Source organism: Lissotriton helveticus, chromosome 10, assembly GCF_964261635.1.
Source record: "Lissotriton helveticus chromosome 10, aLisHel1.1, whole genome shotgun sequence".
In the NCBI taxonomy this organism is placed as follows: Eukaryota; Metazoa; Chordata; class Amphibia; order Caudata; family Salamandridae; genus Lissotriton; species Lissotriton helveticus.
In genome coordinates, this window is record NC_136071.1 from 992,974,727 (window position 1) to 992,994,738 (window position 20,012).

At 47.1% G+C, this 20,012-nt stretch overlaps 1 protein-coding gene across 9 annotated transcripts in view; it reads right to left on the bottom strand.

Moving 5' to 3' along the window:
- Window positions 1-20,012, bottom strand: part of LOC144784710 (ATP-dependent translocase ABCB1-like) — a 1,064,270-nt gene that overhangs the window by 466,191 nt on the left and 578,067 nt on the right. For 8 of the 9 annotated variants that reach the window (XM_078663665.1, XM_078663668.1, XM_078663666.1 and 5 more), the window contains one exon: window positions 1,539-1,700. The exons of the other annotated variant lie outside the window; for it this stretch is intronic. In XM_078663665.1, the coding sequence (XP_078519791.1) occupies window positions 1,539-1,700 (162 nt within the window). The remainder of the gene's footprint in view (window positions 1-1,538; window positions 1,701-20,012) is intronic. 9 annotated transcript variants of the gene reach the window in all.

The following is a 20,012-nucleotide window of genomic DNA, read 5'->3' on the forward strand; positions in this document are numbered from 1 at the left end:
CCTGGGAGAAAAATGACCGTGGCGCTCTAAGAAGCAATATCGAGCAGGTAGGCGGGTACGCCTGCCGAGTGGTGTGAAAGATGCTGGAAGACACTGGACTCGTCCGAATGCCGTGGGTGGGCACCCGCGGCAGTCGGACGAGTCCAGTGGCATCCGTTATCTGGTGCTCGAGCCCTACTTATTATTGACTTATACTTGCTGTCTTTGCGAAATAAAATAATTCAAGCAATGCATTTGGAAAATGCTGGGAAAGCTCACACTTTCACCAAATTCCAATTTCCAAATGTAGGAGCAAGTAGAAATGTGTGGACAATGTCTTCCAGATTAAGCAGCATTTCCAAATGATTTTCTGAAAAGTCTTGAGATGTAGAAGGAACACCTTTAAAAGATCTACATAAGCCTCCTAGCAGTTATTGCAAGAGAGAAAAGGTAATTGTGATATAAAGCCTTTTAGATGAGCTTACTAGGCTTTAAGAGATCAGGAAATACATGTTTTTAAAGCAACCTGAAGACTTGTGGCCTAGAAGGTCAGTAAGATCCTCTGTTCTGCTCTGACTATTCTTTAAGTGCCAAAGATCATTATTGAGAATTCCTTAGTTCCTGTAACCAGACTCACCCGACAAAAAGCTGTAAACAAAAATCTTGCCTTCAGAAAAATCCGAAAAAGTCAGGTCACAAGCTACAGGATTTGAAGGAAAAGTTGAGATTTCACTTCTGAAATATTAGAGAAAAGAAAATAGTTTTTGTAATGGTGAATTGGGGTATCATATTGGAAACACAAGGACACATTTGGCATGTTAGTGTTCATAGCTAAAAGGTGAGGTGAAGAGATCATATTCTGAGAAAGTGATTGATTAGGTAATATAGATCACATAACAGTGGATACGCATTCATTTAAGAATTGACACACAATGCAGTAAATAATTATGATGCAGGAAACAAAGCACACATGGAAGAGAGTAGACTAAATTTGGGATGTATTGAAGCAACCCACTGGGAAAGCTTAAGAAGTATGATGGTACCTGATGCAACAAATTATCAAAGAAGATTGAATGCAAGGGATAATTTGCTTTCCCACTGCCGCCCATTTTTCTGCACTTTATTATCTATATGATTACAACATGACATCTCATTTGTTTGAAAATTAGACTCAAAATATTGGAACTTTGTTGCAGCAATCATGCAGTTAGCAAAAATGAAGTGATGTGACTATCCAGAAATTTTGAATGGATTTACAGAATCAAAATCAATGAATACCATCACAACAGGAACCACTATCATTCTCAATGAGGATAACATCCTTACCTGATATCTACACTGGACACATTTACTTAAAGTACTTTGGATCTAAATATCAACCTGTTAAATATACATTGATCTTGAAAAATTGAAGTATTTCCAGCCATTAAGGACTAATGCCAGAAACTCCTAGTTGCAGCAAATGTTTCACATGTTATGCTATTGAAACAGCAGGGTGTGGCTTCTGTATTGGCAAGTACTTCTGGAGATAATTTATAGCAATAATTCTCCATGATTACCTGCTGTATTACAAGAGAGTAATATACTCCTTTTTTCTCCATGAGTTCACTATGTGAGCCTTGCTCAACAACGATGCCATTTTCAAATCCTGCTATGATGTCAGCCGTCCTTACAGTGGAGAGGCGGTGAGCAATCAAAATTGTGGTACGACCAGCTCTAGCCTTGAAGATAAAAAAAAGCATGTATATTATCAAATTAATACTGAGTACTGTTATAACATGTGTGACATGGGAAGTACTATTATTAAATCAGCTAGGCATATTGTGTTTACTGAAAGTCAGTTTTAAATTCCATGTACCAATGATCCACTTGCAGTGTCAGATGACACAGATTCTGCACACATTAAGGGTCTCATTACAATGTTGGCGACATCGCCGCGGTCTCGGAACCTACCAACTTCTTGTCGGCATTCCCGACACCGCCATTACAATGCAAATGCACATGCTGTGGTTGCATATTCCATTTCTTTACGGGTGCTTGTGCTGCAGCCATAAACTGGCCGTAGCAATCAATCCGTCAATCAATCAGAACATTTGTAAACCGCACTACTTACCCGTGATGATCTGTAGCGCTGGGGCGGGGATGCTGCTACTGTTCGAATACCCAAGTCTTGAGTAGTCTTCTGAAGGCTAGCAGGTCCTGGGTCTGCTGTAGGAGGATGAGGAGGGTGTTCCAGGTCTTGTCGGCGAGGTGGGAGAACGATCTTCTGCCGGAGGTCGCTCTTCGGATGCGGGGGGGGGGTGGAGAGGGTGAGGTCGATGGAGCGGAGCTGGCGGTTGGGGTCTAGAAGATGAGTCATCTGTTGAGGTACACCGGTCTGGTGGAGTGCCTTGTGTGCGTGGGTGAGGAGCTTGAAGGTGATCCTCCTGTCGATGGGGAGCAAGTGCAGGTCTCTCAGGTGGGGTGTGATGTGGCTGCAGCGAGGGACGTCAAGGGTCAGGCGTGCAGAGGCGTTCTGAATACGTTGTAGTCGTTTCAGGAGTTTGGCCGAGGTTCCTGCATAGAGGGAGTTTCCGTAGTCCAACCTGCTGCTGATGAGGGCCTGGGTAACCATTCTTCTTGTCTCAGTGGGGATCCACCTGTAGATCTTGCGGAGCATGCAGAGGGTGTTGAAGCAGGAGGACAAGATGGCGTTGACCTGCTTTGTCATGAAGAGAGTAGAGTTGAGAATGAACCCCAGGTTGCGTGCGTGGTCGGTGGGTGTTGGTGCTGATCCCAGTGCGGTCGGCCACTGAGAGTCGTCCCAGGCAGAGGGGGTGGTGCCGAGAATGAGGACTTCAGTCTTGTCTGAGTTTAGCTTCAGACGGCTGTTCTTCATCCACTCGGCAACGTCTTTCATTCCTTCACGGAGGTTGGTTTCGGCGGTGAGTGGGTCCTTGTGTCGTTGGCGTAGGAGATGATGTTGAGATCATGTAGTCGGGTCACATGGGCGAGCGGTGCCATGAAGATGTTGAACAATGTGGGGCTGAGCGATGAGCCCTGGGGTACGCCGCAAATGATCTCAGTGGCTTCGGAGTGGAAGTGGGGAAGCAGACGCTGTGGATTCTGCCGGAGAGGAAGGAGGTGGTCCAGTCCAGAGCCTGGAGCCATGGAGAAATGGGAGATTCTGATTTGAGGTGCCTGCCACATGATGCAGAGATTAACAGGGGGTGCCCCCTCAACCTCTACCTGAAGGCCTTGGAGGAATGGGGGCCCTGCTTGGGCCCCCTATAGTCACTTTCCAACATTCTTTCCATGTCATAAAATCCGACATGGAAAGTCTATCGGATACTGACATTGTAATCCTGACGGCGGAAACACCTTCCTCAGGGGGAACATCCTTTTCAATGCGGATGTTACCCCGCAGTGCTTTTACGACGTGTCCTTTACAACGCAAGTCATAACCACGACTTGCGCTGGAGGGCGCTAAAGGATAAAGAATAGTATATTTACTATTCCAACACCTTCCCTACTATCCACGGGGACTGGTGTTAGAATAGTAAATTATACTATTCACTATCCACGCCCCCCCCAACGCAAGTCGTGGTTACGACTTGCGTTGTTAAAGACGCGTCATAAAAGCTCACGTTGAAACGGTACGCATTGTACCGTCATACATCCCTTCCTCAGGGATTACTTTGTGGCCTCTGACTGGCCGGCGGGCTCCTTGAGCCCACCTGAATCCAGCCGAAATGACCGTCTGGTTTCACTTTTGACCACCGGTATTGTATTGCAGCAGTCTAAAGTGAAATCAAAGATGTCGGTCGTAAAGCCTCCGACAGCAGGTCCGAGACTTTCTGACCGACAACAAAATAGGCCCCATAGTATTATATTTTGGCTACTTGATATTATACAATTCAACAACTTCCTCAAACTTTACCCATGTAAGATAGTTTAAAGAAATGAAAGATTGGGCAAAATTATTACAACCTCTGTTTGCCCATTGTTACAATCTCGGGGTCATCCCTTACTCTTGGAAGGGAAGCATTATAGTTCCGCTATATAAAAAGGGCCCAAAAAACTCTCCGGCAAGTTTCAGGCAAATTTCGCTTCTAGATGCAACTGGAAAACTATTTGCAAAAAGCATCTTGGTACACCTACAAGAGTGGGTTTTTGGAAATAATCTAATTCCTCTTGAACAATCAGGGTTCCGAAAGAACAGTGGTACATTAGACAATATATCTGTCCTGCAGACCCTGATAGATAAATATCCTGTGGGTCGGAGGTCCCCATTGTATACTGCATTTATTGATTTCTCCACAGCGTTCGATAGGGTGGACCGAGGGACGCTGTGGAGGAAATTGCTTGCTATGGGAATACCCGGGAACTTGTTAAGAGTAATAATAGCACTCCACTCATCAACATGGACTCAAGTCTTGTTAGGAGGGACTCAGGGCCTTTCAAAGAAAATTCCCACTAATAATGGCCTGAAGCAAGGGTGCCTTTTAGCCCCATTGCTTTTTTCAATTTATATAAATGATCTACCAAGCCGGTTAGGGGAATGTAAGGGGGATCCTCCACAAGTGGGTGATCTAAAAATAAGACGTCTGCTATATGCGGACGATGCAATATTAATGGATCTAACCCCAATTGGACTCCAGAGGCGATTAACGGAATTGGTCAGGTATACTAAGGATTATTTTTTAAAGATAAACATTTCGAAGAGCAAGTGATGATTTTTAGTCATAGTGGCTGTAAGGTTAGACCAAACTTGAAATGGTTTTTAGGAGATGAAAGAATGGAACTAGTAAAATTTTATCAGTACTTGGGAATTTTTTTTACAAATAGGTGCTCTGCTCAGAGACATTTGGACCATTGCAAAAGTAAAGCCATCTCGCAAGCATCTGGTATTAATCGCCTTTACTTGCAATGTGGAAAAAGACATTTTTCTCACACTATTGCAGTATATAAAATAAAGATTCCTCCGACTCTAAACTATGCAATTGAAACAATAGATGAAGGTGAGTGGGCAATGTTTGAGAAGGTGGAAGGAAAAATTTGGCGCCAAATATGTAATCTAAATTATTCTGCGCCCATTGCAGCTCTTAGACTTGAATTTGGCCTCCCTTCTACATATGTGCTTTCGATGGCAGCGTGTTTGCGGTGGTGTAAGGCTCTGCAGAATGGGCAGGAGAATCTATTAAGGGCTGCATTGTTTAAGGAAATTTTTGTTAATCTGCTAAAGAAAAGTGTAATTTTTAGAAATTATTTAAAATCTTTAAGTATTTTTGATCTTGATTTTGAAGAAGTACTCCATTTAGATAAATCAGCTCTAAAGCTTATTATTAAAAAATCTATATATATGATCTCAAGTAGAAGAGATCAGCAAACATGTAATGCGAATGGAAGGCTAGATTGCATTATGGGGAGCTTTATTGTCAAAAAACCTCAGCCATATGTTTTTTGGAACCTGTATCATGGAGCACGCCGCGTGCTCTTATTATTGAGATTGAACATGCTTCCTTTGAGGATTGTGACAGGTGCTTGGGAGGGTATCCCCAAAAATGAAAGACGCTGTAATCTATGCAATGGCGGTGTACAAGACGTTAATCATGTCCTGATAGTGTGTCCGGCACTCCACCTAATTCGCCGTAAATATTTAAGGCATGGTTTTTTACAGTATAATATTGCAACGGCAGAACAGGCCTGCAATTTTCTTATGATCCCCCCATCTGAACTGATGTGTTTTAAAATTTTCTGCTTTTTTAAAGAATTTTTAAATGTTTATTAAAAGAAAAATTAATGGGTATGGGTGAATTGTAGATATGTTAAAAAATATTGTGTGTAATCATATCATTTTTTGTATCAGTATTTTATTGAAGCACTATTGGCACTTTGTTAGACCGTTAAAAATAATAACACCATTCAACCCTTACTGCTTCAGATCATATTTGTGGGAATGTTAATTAACTATGTGTGTTGCATTACAAAGTATTAGTAAAACATTTGCACTTTAATTAACGCATTAGCACTTTAGTTAGTACTGTTGAAAATAATTGCTGTTTTTTTATTTGATTCTCTTCTTGACAAGTTCATCTCCTAACAAAAAACTTTTTTAACACCCATTGTCTTTCTAAACTAAAGCCGATTGATATGATACTTTTGCCCTTCAATGTGACGTATTAGATTACTTACCCTCGCAGTTGAAATTTAGTGAAAATGAGGTTTTAATTTTTGTATCTTAACAACTGATGTTTTTTAGTAAACCAGATTTACGAGGCTAATTATATTGTATCGATAGGTGTAATTGTGAAATTGTTTTTTATCTTTTTGCTTTGTATGAAAAAGCTGTTTTATTCTGAATTTTATGTGGAATTCCATGGAATTCCAAATCATAATAAAAATTGAATTGAATTGAATTGAAGAAATATAAGGCATGAGTGCTTCTTCCTAATCTGTTGGTACTTTTTTTCTTAAAATAATGCAATGGTTTTGAAATAAATATATTTTATATTTTCAGACACATACTAGTGCATTTCATAAAGGACATATGCAAGTCATTCAGATGAAAGACCAGTGCTAAAAGACTGTTGCATAATTTCCAAAATTCATTGCAAAATAACAAATAACTGATGCATATGTTTCATTCCTAGACCTGTTTCTTTTGAACATTTTGAAAACTTGAACTGAAATTATATATCTCAGAAAAAAGTCTGAAAGTTTAATAGAATAAAGGTACACTCCTACACATCCCCGTCTACTGAAATCAATAGGAGATTTATTTATTTTAGTAAACGACAAACTATGGGTCTGATTTATAGTTCTGTGGAAGGGTTATTCTTCAAAAAGGTGATGTATATGCCATCGCTGTATTACAAGTGCCATTGGAAAAAATGCACTTTTAATACGGTGGACTGTGGAATGTTTGTGCAAAGTAACCCGTCAGCCAAACTCTAAATCCGGCTTTTCCAACAGTGACAGAGTACCTTTTATGCAAAATGGAGCTCCGCCACACTTTTAGAAAGAGGAGACTACTCCCTACATACTCCTCCATTGGTCTGACGGAGTAGGGCTGTTAATGGTTCACAATGTGTCTGCCAGCACTATTTAGAATAGGCAGACAAATAGCCAGTTTTCAGTGCCCATAATTGGCATATAAAACATGACAGTCAGGGTCAGTGAAAATGTTTAAATGATCCCCATGCCATGCCTGAATGTTCCATGGGCAATGGAGCCATTGTTTTTTTTTCTTTTTCAAAAAGAAAATCCTGCTTTGGGATTTTATTTTTGAAAATACCAAAATAATATGTATGTTTTATTTAAAGTCTGTTTTATTTTCAGGCAATACCACATACCACAGGTCCGTTTAAACACAGCGTTAAGCCTACAACCCTAAGCAGGCTATGAATTAAGTTAGCGTTGGGGCCTTAAGGCCTGCACAGGAAAGGCAAATTGTTACACAGCGTTTTGCCTATAACCCCACTGGGGCCAGCCGCGTTTCATGATGTAAGCTGTAGTATCTTTCGAACATTCAGACAACCCAGATCCCTAAGATCAATGTCAAGAAACAAGCGGGCAACTAGCCCAATATCTAAAGGCAGCCTAGCAGGGCCCAGTAACTATAAGAGTAATGAAGAGATGAAATAGAAAAGGGGGATGGAGAGGAAATTGGAGGTGGAGGAGAGAAGACAGTACAACAAGAAGAAAGCAGTGTGCCCTGGAGGGGGGAAGAATGGAAGAAGGCCTGAGGCAACACCCACGTCCCAGGGGGTCCTACAGAAGCAATCTACTGGGGTCAGGAGAAACAATGGCATCCTCAAATAGGCGCAGCATTCTGAGCCTGGTAGGCATGAGGCGCGCATGTTCTATACAGCAGAGATATTGGACTAGGGGCTGCCAAACTGCCTTAAAACGCATGTCACGTGCTTGCAATCGCGCTGTGAAAAGCTCCATCATGATGCCATGCCAGAGCCGTACAAACCAGGCTGCTATTGGGGGGGCTTCAGTTCTCTTCCGGTATAGGGCTTAAGCTGCTTAGCCGCTCCCAGCATCTGGAGCATCAAGATCCAGTCACTTCGGGTGAGCGCCTTCAGGCTGGCAGGTGTGATGCCTAGTAGGATTGTGCTTGTGGCTTCAGGCAGAGGAAACCCCAGTACCCCCTTGATGTGGCTAAGGACCTCCTTCCAAAAAATGGTCAACATTGGGCACGCCCACCAGACATGGATAAAATCCCCAGATGCAGACCGACACCTCCAGCACAGGGGAGAGGATGCGGGAAACATGTTGTGAAGTCGCTGAGGCGTATAATACGATTGAGTCAAGAGTTTATAGGCATTCTCCCTCTGCTGGATGCTCTGGTATGTCTTGGGAATGTCCCGCCAAAGTGTATCCCACTATGGAGGCTCAATGTCCGTGCCGGTCGCCAGCTGTCATTGGCGCTGGTATGGGTAAGAGGGCATAGTCAGCGGGTGCTGCAAAATCCGGTAGATCTGAGAGATCATCCCTTTTTATCCCCCCAGAGAACGCGCCAACCTCTCACAAGGAGTAAATTCGCGGGCGCCCCCCTGATACATTTCCCCCTCAGACACCCAATGTCGCAGCTGGGCATACTGCATTCTCGCCTCCGGTGGTATGTGAAACTCCTCCCTACATTGGTCAAAGGTCTTAAGTGCGCCTCCCTCATATAAGTCGCAGATCACCCTGCAATCCCCCTGCGTCCATTTGTCAAAGGCGCGGGTTCGATGGGCCGACGGGAAAAGCGGGTTCCCCTCTATGGGGGTGTGCGGGGAGGGAAACGTAGTAAGGCCTCTGGACACAGCTATGTTATCCCATATTTCTAGGACTGTTCTCGTGGGCACCGCTATATAAGCGCTCCTAGATTGTGCCACTCGGTGTAGCCATGCAAGATCCCGGATGGTTTGCCCCGTTACTGTTCGGTCCATATGCAGCTGTTCCTTCTCGCTCTCCCTCACCCCCCACTCCACCACAAAGCGGAGGTGCGAGGCCCAGTAGTAGTCCACTAGATTAGGACAGGCTAATCCCCCCCTATCCCGTGGTGTCATAAGGAGTTTCTGAGAGAATCAAGGCCACTTCCCACCCCAGATAAAGGACGTGAGCTCACGCTGCAGGCCTCGTATACAGTGAAGTGGGACAGGAGTGGGAAAACATTGGAACAAATACAACATTTTAGGGAGGATCGACATCTTGATGGCATTGAGTCTGCCCAACCACGACAGCATCAGAGGTCTCCACCTCCGCAGGTCTTCAAGGACCGCTCTTCGACACTCCCGCCAGTTTACCAATGTCCACATTTACAAAAAGGGGGTCAGCAGGAGGCCTAGATAGCGAATGTGCTGATCGGCCCACTGGTAGGGTACCACGTCCTTCAGGGGGGGTATCTCCTCTTTCGGAATGGTAAGATTAAGGGCCCAAGACTTATCGTGGTTGATCTTGAGACCAGAGGCCCTCTCGAAAAGGCATAGTACCTCGTGCAGTGCCGGGAGAGACTCTCGAGGGCACGTAAGAGTGAGGATAAGATCGTCTGCGAAAAATGCCACCTTGTTTTCCTGACCGCCAAGGGGGATACCATGAATATCGGGTGCTCGACTAATCATCTCTGCTAGGGGTTCCATTGCAAGGGCAAACAGCAGGGGCGATAGAGGGCACCCCTGCCTTGTACCCCTATGAATTGAAAACGACGCAGTAAGCTGACCATTATTCCGAATCCTGGCTTGCGGCCCTACATATGGAGCCATGATCCTAATGATCATCTTCGGACCACCCAGTCAAAAGCCTTCTCCGTGTCTAGCGACAGAAGGCAGGCCGGGAGCTTCCAATGATGCACTTTCCCCACAAGATGCACAAGCTTACACACATTGTCCGCTCCCTGCTGATTGCGGATGAAGCCGACCTGATCCGGGTCCACGAGCCCCGGCATATAAGGATCTAGGCGTTTTGCGAGTAGCTTAGTATAGATTTTAAGATCGGTGTCTAATAGAGCTACGGGGCAGGAGGATGCACACAGCGTGAGGTCCTTTCCAGGCTTCGGTATCAACGCTATCTCCGCCATGCCCATGTCAGAGGATGGTCTCTTGATATCCGTAAAAGAATTGAACAGCCTCAGAAGGTAGGGTCGAAGCTGTGACTGGAACATGCGATAAAAGGACAGGGGTAGGCCATCTGGTCCCGGTGTTTTCCCCAAAGGAAGGTCCCTCACGGCTGCCGTTATCTCCTCCTCGAGGATAGGGCCCTCGAGAGTCTTCGCACAGAGTGGGTGCAATGGCGTCCCCTCGTAACTATTCAGGACGGCTGCGACCGCATCTGGAGACGGAGTCTCTCCCTGGTACGGGGCAGCATAATAGCCCCAAAATGCCTCACATTTTCTCTCCCCGAGATGACCCTCGTCCCATCCGGCAGCTGGACATTGGCTATGTGGGCTCTAGCCGCACACGCTCTCAGTCTTCCCACCAGCAACCGGCCCATCTTATCTACTCCCTCAAAATATCGCTGCTTTAATGCCAGCAGAGAGTGATCTGCCTTGTTAGTTCGCAAGAGCCTGAGCTGTCCTCCCAGGTTGGCGAGCCGCCGCCTGGACTCCAACGAAGAATGTTCCCGATCCTTTAGCTCAGCTCGCTTTATGTCCTTCGCCAAGCTATCCTCCAATTTACAAGCCTCGCGCCTCCGTTCAATCGACAGAGAGGTGATGTGGCCTTGGATTGTGGCCTTAAAGGCGTCCCACACCACGGGGAAGGGTGTCTCCAGAAGGTGGTTACTAGCAAATTAAGAGTCAATGGTGGCCTGGATGCTTTCAACGTCGGCTGCATCCCGGAGAATACTCGGAGGCAAGCACCACCGTGCCTCCCAGGCAGGGCAAGCGGCCGGGTCCTGCAGGAGCAGCTCGACATGGGCGTGATCAGACAACAAGATATCCAACATGGAAGCTCCAAGCATGTCCCGCACCAAAGCATGTGAGGTAAATAAGTAATCTATGCGAGAGTACGAGCGGTGAGCATGAGAGTAGAACGAGTAGTCCCTCAGCTCCGGGCAGTGGTAATGCCACGCATCTATGAGCCCCAGCTCTGTTATCTGCATACGTAGCACAGAGGACATGGCCCCGGCTCCACTGAACGAGGCGTCACTACGAACCGTGTCCGGATCCCAGACTAAGTTAAAATCCCCTCCCAGTACCAATGAAGGGTCGCCATATGGGACATGTTCCCGCAAAAGTGTCTGGAGGTATCTATCCTACATCTGATTAGGCGCATAGACATTACACAGAGTAAACCGGCGCCTCCCAATCTCCACTGTGACTTTAAGAAAGCGCCCGTCTCCACTCCTAAAAGGCCTAGCGTCCCCCCCGCCTAAAGCCAGTCCTGCACAGTATCGCCACACCCGCCGTTTTAGTGTCAGCTGCAGCCCAAAACTGGAGAGAATATTTAGGGTGAGCCATGCGCTTCGCGTCCACTTGCAACAGGTGGGTTTCCTGCAGGAATATGATGTCAGGGCTCTGCTGGAGGAGGTAACGCCACATTTGCCTCTGCTTATTGGGGGAGTTCAAGCCCTTGACATTGAGGGGTTAAAATCTTTAAGGGCCTAGGCAAGGTTGTAGTCATGCTGTTTGCCAAGCGGGGGCCCACCCATGCCCCCCAACTCCACTACTGCAGGGATGTAGACACAGAAAGGGGCTTCCCCACCCTTGCCCACTCAGAGGACCGCAGCCACCTGATCCCCCACCCATCGCACACAGAAAAAAGAAGAGAGAGTAGAGAAGAGATCAGTAAGGAGCCAAAGGAGGAAGAAGAGGTCAAGATCCCCAAAGGCGGCCAACCGGGCCACCCAGCAATGGGCATCTACAAAGGCCAACAGAGCCTCACTGTACTTTCCCAGTCACAGAGCATCCTCTACCCAAGGGTTCAGACGCACTCAGGGATGTCACTCCCTTAGGAACAGCCTGGGGGAGGCCTGTGGTTGTCTCAAGGGCAAACAACAGTAGAGTCCCGGTGTTCCCGCCACACTGGTCAGGAGCTGGAGTGCTGGTTTAGGATTCACTACACAGAATAGACCCAGGGCAGAGGAATCATTATCAACAGAGGTGCAGGCATCAAAATATAGCATATCGCTGGTCAAATGGTCACGGGGTGGATGGGCGTGAGGGTGGCCCGTCCTGCTCCCCTTCAAGGGATCTGATGTGCGCTATGTCTTGTTTGGCCTGCGAGGCAGAACGCTCATCCAGGGGAGGGGAGCGGCGGCAACGCTGTACAGTAGTCCAGGACGGCCTGGCCGGGACCCGCTCCTGGCACCGCTGCCGAGAAGGGCTGTTTGGCGGAGACTCCATTAGTCTGAGCAGCTGCGCCGCCTCCCGGTAGGACCGTATTACTCTGCGCTTGGTTTCCCATTGGAAGATGAGAGCAAAGGGATGGCCCCATTGGTAAGGGATGTTTAGGGCCCGCAGCTTCTCCTTCACTAACCTGAAGGCTCAATGTCTGCGCAAGGTGTTGGGTGCCAAGTCTTGAAAGATCTATATCTTGTGCCCCTCGTGAGATCTGGCTTGTCCCTTGCCGCCTTCTATATAGGCTCCTTCTGGGTAAAGAAATGCACCTGTGTCAAAATGTCTGGGAGAAGGCCCGGCCACCCCGCGGGCCTGGAGACCCGGTGGGCCCGGTCCAAAGCCGGCGGGGAAGCATCTTCATGCCCCCAGACCTCATGGAGGAGTTGCGCCACATAGATCATAATGACCTTCCCCTCTGCCCCGATAGGAACCCCCCGGATACGGAGGCTGTTCCGGCGACTTCGGTTCTCTAAGTCCTCCTGCTTGACTTGCAGCTCTATGTTTTGTTCTTCCAATGCCGCCAGGCGCTTCCACAGTTGCTCCTAGTCTTCTGTGCGGGCGTCCACCATTTTCTCCAGCCCATCCACCCAGTCCCCCAGGTCAGTGACTTCCTTCCGCAGTTCCCGTACGCAGGATTGCACCTCAGAACGTAGGGAGCCTATTTCCATCTTGAGTCCGGACATAAAGGAGGTCATAAATGCCTGGGTCACTGGCATCGTGTCCCCAGCGGCTTGCGGTGGCCCATCAGCGGGGGTCAGTGCCCCCGCTTTACCCCACATCTCCACAACCGAATTGTCTCTGGAGGCCGCCGCCTGGTCGGCTTTGCCCCCTTTGGAACACATCATCGCCAATTCAGCAGCGGTGGTCCGGCACCCAATCAGCGTATTCTGCACCTGCCAGGTGGTGTGTGCCCGGGAAGGACCCCGGTCCAGCCCCCGTCCCCACAAGGCCTAACTAGCAATGAGCAAGGAAGCAGCTAGAGGGCCAGATGTTCTATGGCCCCCCTCAGCTCCCCAGAACCCAAGGACCCCCTCCCTGGAGACCCCACCCACCCCACCGCCCCACAGACGGGATCACAAGAAGGGCGCTGGTAATCCCACGGACTGCCCCCCTCCCCCCAGGGGCCAGCAGAATCAGGGAGCCACTATGCAGATGGCCAACCATCCCTACCAAACACCATGCACCTCCCCTGCCCCCCGCAGTAAGCAAGTAAGGAACTCAATACTTCCAAAGAGTTTGTGCAGGGTAGTCCGAGGGTTGCATTATCCACCCGCTCACAGCCTATCCCCCCACCTTGGGCGCTTTGGTCGAGACGCCTCATCACCCAGTCCAAGCACTGCAAGGCACCCCCAGACCTCACCAGAAGCAGGGCCAGCCCCAGCGACTTCCCGAGACGCAGATACACCAGCCCTCCTTGCACCACCACACCGACCGTCCAATGCGTTAGAGTCACTCAGTAGGGGGTCCAAACGAAGGGGGTGTGCCAGTTCACGCTGCTCCCTACTGTCTGACCTGGGCTATATCCACGACACCCCACTCGCCAGTCTCTTGGGTAGCCTCCACTGGACCTCCTCACATTAAAAGGCATAGGCCCTCGCAGCGCCACCAGCACACCACCAGACCGCCCCCAAACTCCTTCCAGGGCCCAAGACAGCAGCGCAGGCGAAGGGGGGGGGCCCCGCTGTAGCACCAGTCTCTGGGGACACCCGAATGTCCAGGTCGGGGCTCAAAATGGCGGCACTCGTCTGCAGGGCCTCCGTGTGCCCACCACTCGCCACAAGGCTCCCACGAGTCCAGCCGCGCTTCGCCTACAATGGCCTCCAGAAACCCACCAGGGAAATATCCCGGGCTGCTCAATCCTGTGTATTCAGCAGAGCTCCACCTCAGCAATGTCTGCCGCCCTGAATCCCTGGGGCGACTCGCCAAAATGGAGTCACCCTCCGTCTCACGCACCTGGCATCCAAATGGCAGGACAGGGAGAGCGGGGAGTAAGACTGCGGGGGGCAGCAGCACGCCTACAATGGCCTCCAGCAACCAACCAAGGAGAGATATTGGGCTGCTCAATCCTGTGAATTCAGCAGAGCTACACCTCAGCAATGCCGGCGGCCCTGAATCCCTGGGGCGACCCGCCGCTCAAAGCCAAAATGGAGGCACCCTCCATCGCACGCACCTGGCAGTCAAATGGCGGTGCAGGGAGAGGGGGGAGTAGGGCTTCGGGGGGTAGCAGCAGGCAATTTCCAGGTTCCCCCAGTGCCGCCCGGGTCAGCGCTCCCAGCTATGGCCTCCGGTCCCCCGCCGCGGCGCACTTTCAAAAGGCCTCAATGGTCCGCTCCTGCAGTCTGCCTCCTGCCACTCATCCAAGAGGGCCCCGCCAGTCTGCTGTGTCTCTCCAGCCACCCCAGTGCAGGCCCCTCCAGAGCAGCCGCCGGGCACCGTCCGCCTGTCCTTCGCTGCTTCCCCTGGGTCACACGCGGGCCTCCGCTTCTCCACACAGGTCTCAACCGGGCACCTCCAGCCCCCGTGTGACAAGGCCGAGAGAGAGAGCACTCGCCGCCCTGCCTTCTGCTCCCAGGGAACTCACCGCCCCTCCGGAGAGCCGCAGATCAAGGCCGGCCCGTGCACCAGTTATCGCTCCACCTAAGGGCCGGCTGCGGTCGTGCCGCAGCGCTCTCCTCCAGAAAGGCCTCACCAGGCCGCGCCGCCACCCCACACCGCACCTCTCCGTCGTCCCCTGCCGCAGCAACTGTCGTTCAGGCTCCCGCTCCACAGCGCTCCGCTGCCAGCCCGGACCCAGCCCGCACCAACCTCTCAGGGGGGACAGCAATCACGTCGGGCAGGGACCCCAGGCAGCCTGCAGGGCGCGGGCCAGCTCCTCCATCTGGTGGTTCAAAATGGCGGGCGCAGCTCTCCGGAAGATTGTTTGCAACCGCTGCCAGCCCGCAATGGAGCCTCCCAGTAATCCACTGCTCCCACGGGTGTCCCGGCTCTCAGTAAGCAACCATCACTGCCGGGGTAGTTTTACAGCAAACCAGCGCCGCTAAAAATCGCTTATGAAGGCGGCAGAGCACCGGAGCTCCTCAAGAACACGTCTCACCACATCGCCGCCTAAGCCACGCCCCATAATATGTATGTTTGACATATGGTTCTGTCATATTGACTGATCCTTCTGTCAAACTTACAATGCATTTCCAGGAACCTCTGTGACCGCAGTTCATGGAAATACAAAAAATTACTGCAGGGGCAGCAGATATCTGTAAATATAAAGTAAAGGGTAAAGTGTACCCTCGCTATGGGGGAATTAATGTTCTCCGCCATGGCAATGGAAATTACTCCATCTGCCAAGATTTAAACTAGCCACTAAGGGGCCTATTACGATGGCCACGGTATCGGGGCACGGGATCGACCAACCATGTCGCAGCGGTCCCGCCATTCAGATTAGGATGCGCCCGCCACACTGGCGGGCGCATCCCGGATTTTTAACATTGCGACGGGAGGTGCTGTAAGCAGCACCCGCCGCAATGTTAAAAATGCATGTTGTGCATTTGCATGCACAACGTGACAGGCACCACGCGGTGCCTGCCACCTTGTGCATGGGAGGCACCATAGGTACCTCCCAAGTGAACCCCTCACCCCCCCCCAACACCCTGGGGGCCCGCTAGAGACCCCGGACAGCAAAGACTGCGAGCCTTTTGGAAAGGCTGCTCGTCGTCCGCATTATAATATGGATGTCGGTGTCTTTCAGACACCGCCAACATATTATGCATGTTTTCCGCCTGCCCAGGGGGGTGATCCGCCCGACATCCTAATAGGCCCCTAAGTTATTTTGTGCTCGGAAGCCAATTAGGTATCAGTGCTACTACATTAATTGTCATTTACCTTGTGCAGCATTGTTCATTTCTTTACTGCATTTCCAAATGTTGATAAATCACAGAAACGTTGTACTATATATTGATCATGACCATCCCTAAATTCACAGTTTATAACTTCACATATAGTTAAAACCAACACAAAAAATGTATTTAATATGTTATCTTGATTTTATTATTAAAAACATTTGTTTAAAAACAAGCGCATTGCCTGGTATTCAAAGACACAAATACATTAAAATATATTCGTTTTTCATGTCGCTTTTACTACAAAAGACCATTTTATTGTTCTGTCCTGAAGAAGGTGTTGATACAATCAAATCAAGACACCGTAACGCGTCGACTTAAGGACTTAATTTTATTTTTGTATTCTTAACTTGTATTGTGTTAATTTGTGTATAAATATTGTCTATGCGCCGTATACAAAAGAATGTACTGAATGGTTCACAAACCAACGGGTTTAAGTAAGATAAAATGGTCTTTTGTAATAAAAGTGACATGAAAAACTAATGTATTTTAATGCATTTGTCTCTTTGAATACCAGCCAATGAGCTTGTTTTTAAACAAATGTTTTTCATAATAAAATCAAGATAACATATTAAATACACTTTTTGTGTTGGTTTTAATTATATGTGAAGTTATAAACTGTGAATTTAGGGATGGTCATGATCAATATATAGTATAAATTGAGTAACACAGAAAGGAATCCTTTTTTTGTTCACTATATGTAATACCCAGTCCTTTCTGGTATTTGGGAAACTCTCTTCTTTTGTACGTAAATTGCATCAGTACAAAATTAAAATGTATATTTTTATACTCTAAAAATTACATATCTGTTTTCTGATAGGGGTCAATTGATGGGTCTAGCATTGTTTTGAAAAATATTGCTTAGGGCACAGGAATGAGTTTTGCACCTGATTACTTTTTTGGGTGCAGTAATCGGTATTGCACTGGGTTATGGTTTCGCTTTTAGATCACAGGGATGCATATAGCACTGGGTTACTAATTTGTTTTTAGGGTGAAGGGATGGGTACATCACCAGGTTATACATTTTAAGGCACAGAGATGGGTTGTACACTTGTTTCGTGGTTAGTTTTTAGGTCACAAACATGGATCTTGCCCCAGGTAACTGTTTAGTTTTTAGTGTTACAAGGATGGGTATTACAACAGGTTAATGATTCTTTTATAGGTCACAGGGATTGATGTTGCAACAGGTTTTAAATTATTTTTCTAGGGCTCTAGTGTCAGTATTGTGAGCGGTTACCATTTTGTTTTTAGGATATTGTGGTGGGTATTGCACCATGTTATTGAATTGTTTTTTAGGATGAAAGGAGGTGTATTACATAGGTTTGCTGATTAATTTTTAGGGCACCAGCGTGGGTGTTGCATTGAGTTACTAATCAATATTTAGGGTGCAGGTTTTGCACCACGTTACTGATTCATTCTTAGAGCATAGGGATGGGTTGTCACACAATTATAATAATTAGTTTGTAGGGTGAAGGAATGGGTTCGAAATAGTAGTAGAAAGGAGTTTTTAGAGTTCAGCGATGGGTAGCGAAAAGGGGTAGCAAGGAGTTTCATACATATGTGTAATTTATTTCAGTGACTATTTTGTATATGTTATTTTTGTATAATTTTTTATATTTTCAATATGTAAGTACATTTCTAATTATATTTTTATATATCTATATTTTCTCTAAAATATTTTACATTATATTTTTGTATATTTATTTTAATATATAAAGTTTATGTAATAAGTAAAGCATTCATTTTTTTAATATTAATATATTTTGTATATATGTTTGTGAATTTTACATGTTTAAGACCATTTAAAAAAAAATATTTAGAACATATCTCCAGTCTTTAAGTCTGTAGTTTTGTTTTCAATATTTTGGTTGTTTTAACTTTATTTGAACAAATCTAGTAACTTTTGGATAACAATATTTGCGATTCAGTTGTTGAAATTATATTGATAGGTTTCAATATTTAGTAATCAAAATGCAGTTGTTATGTGTATACCTAGGAAATGCACATACAAATCCGTGAGGCTGTTATTGGCTCACGGACAGCTAGCTCCAGTGGTCTCTGTTGATGACAAACTGTTCCCTCTAATAGGGTGTCTGGCATGCATATCAAAGTTGTATGAAGGGAAATATGAATTTGGGTGGGTGGAGATCTAGCACAAGTAATAAAGCCTCTAACCAGTTAAGTCCAGTCAAATGTCCCTCTAATGGGGTGTCTGGCATGCATATCAAAGTTGTATGAAGGGAAATATGAATTTGGGTGGGTGGAGATCTAGCATAAGTAATAAAGCCTCTAACCTGTTAAGTGCAGTCAAATGTTTAAGTAAGTTAAACCTCAGCACAATCCCTGGTAGCTATGGCACAGAGCAGACATGCATAACATAGAAAATTTGTAAAGTAGTTAGAAGTACCAAATCAGTTAAAAAGTCAAACACACAACACAATAAAAATTCCACTCCAATTAGCAAACAAAAAAGTTACATTAAATAAACAAAATGACTACAAAATGATGTAAATCCAATATTGAGAATCAGAGATATAAATGTTATATTTAAAGCAAAAAAGAGGGAAGAAAAAAAGAAACGAGAATAATTGTCTATGGTTGGTGTTGACCATCATCTTGGAATGATTTCAGGCCATCTGAAATGGCACGCAGGTTGGCTACATGAAGCAGGTTTGTCCTGGTCAGAGATTTTTCGGTGGGACTTAGGTAGCTTCTGAAATGGAAGTGGAAATCCTCCAATGGGGCAAGGGTGCAAGCTTTATCCAATTATTGGTTTCACAAGGCCAGATGCCTTCTCGCTGAGAGCACACTGAAACAGATTTGCTTCTTTGCAGAAACGCCAAGAGAGAGAACCCTGTTTCTTCAGCCCAGCGAAGTCATGACTTGGCCAGATCATCTCACCTGGTTGGTTCCACGAGTCAATTGGTTGGAAGTCCAGATTTTTACACATTACTCAGCTTTTCAAAGATTGTAAAAGTCAAATTATGCCCATTCAAGGGTCCCAGGACATCAGAGAGACCATGCAAGGGTCAAGTCCACTCCAGCAGAGGCCATCATCAGGGTCTAGTCCAGATCAGGTCAAGTTGCAAAAATCTGAAGGTGGGCGTTTCAAGGAAAAAGCCACTTGCAGCTTTTTGTGTCTCAGGAGGTCAGCCGACTGACCCTTGAGGTCCCATTCATTCTCTTGGGTACACATGCCAAGTACCACGCATCAGGCGTTAGATTAACGCATTTTAATGTGGTGGTCCACATTAAAATGCATTGTCATGCATTTTCAGCTTCTGTTCTCCACCTGCGCAGGCTGTAAGCCTGGTGAACAATTCGACTCTGTGTATTACAATATGTAACACCATATTGTAACATAGAGTTGAATATTTCAGTTAAAATGCCACTGCAGCGCCGTTTTCTATTTCTAGGGTGATTGGGTCGACTTCACCCGTCCTCTTTCAAACTAGGCACTTGCCAACAATAGTAAGAACAGATACCAATAATCCCCATTCGTATCCTTAAAAGTGGCAGGTCCCCCCGCAGGCCCCCGCCCCTACTGTGTGTCCTTAAAAGTGACATGTGTGGCTGCAAAAGTGACATGTTCGTGTGTCCTTAAAAGTGCCAGCTGCGTGTCCCTAAAAGTGACAGGCCTCAAGCCCCTGGAAATACAAGTGTGTGGCACCGGGTTTGTGTCCGAGAATGAGCGCAGAGTGCATGGTGAAGCCCATGCGAGGTTAGCAGGTCATTTAGGACTGCAGGGCTGTGACACTTGGTGTTTGCGCAAGCATCCCCAAATCACCCGACCCCGGGGCAGCATGGCTGTCTAACACAATGGTTTATGGTGC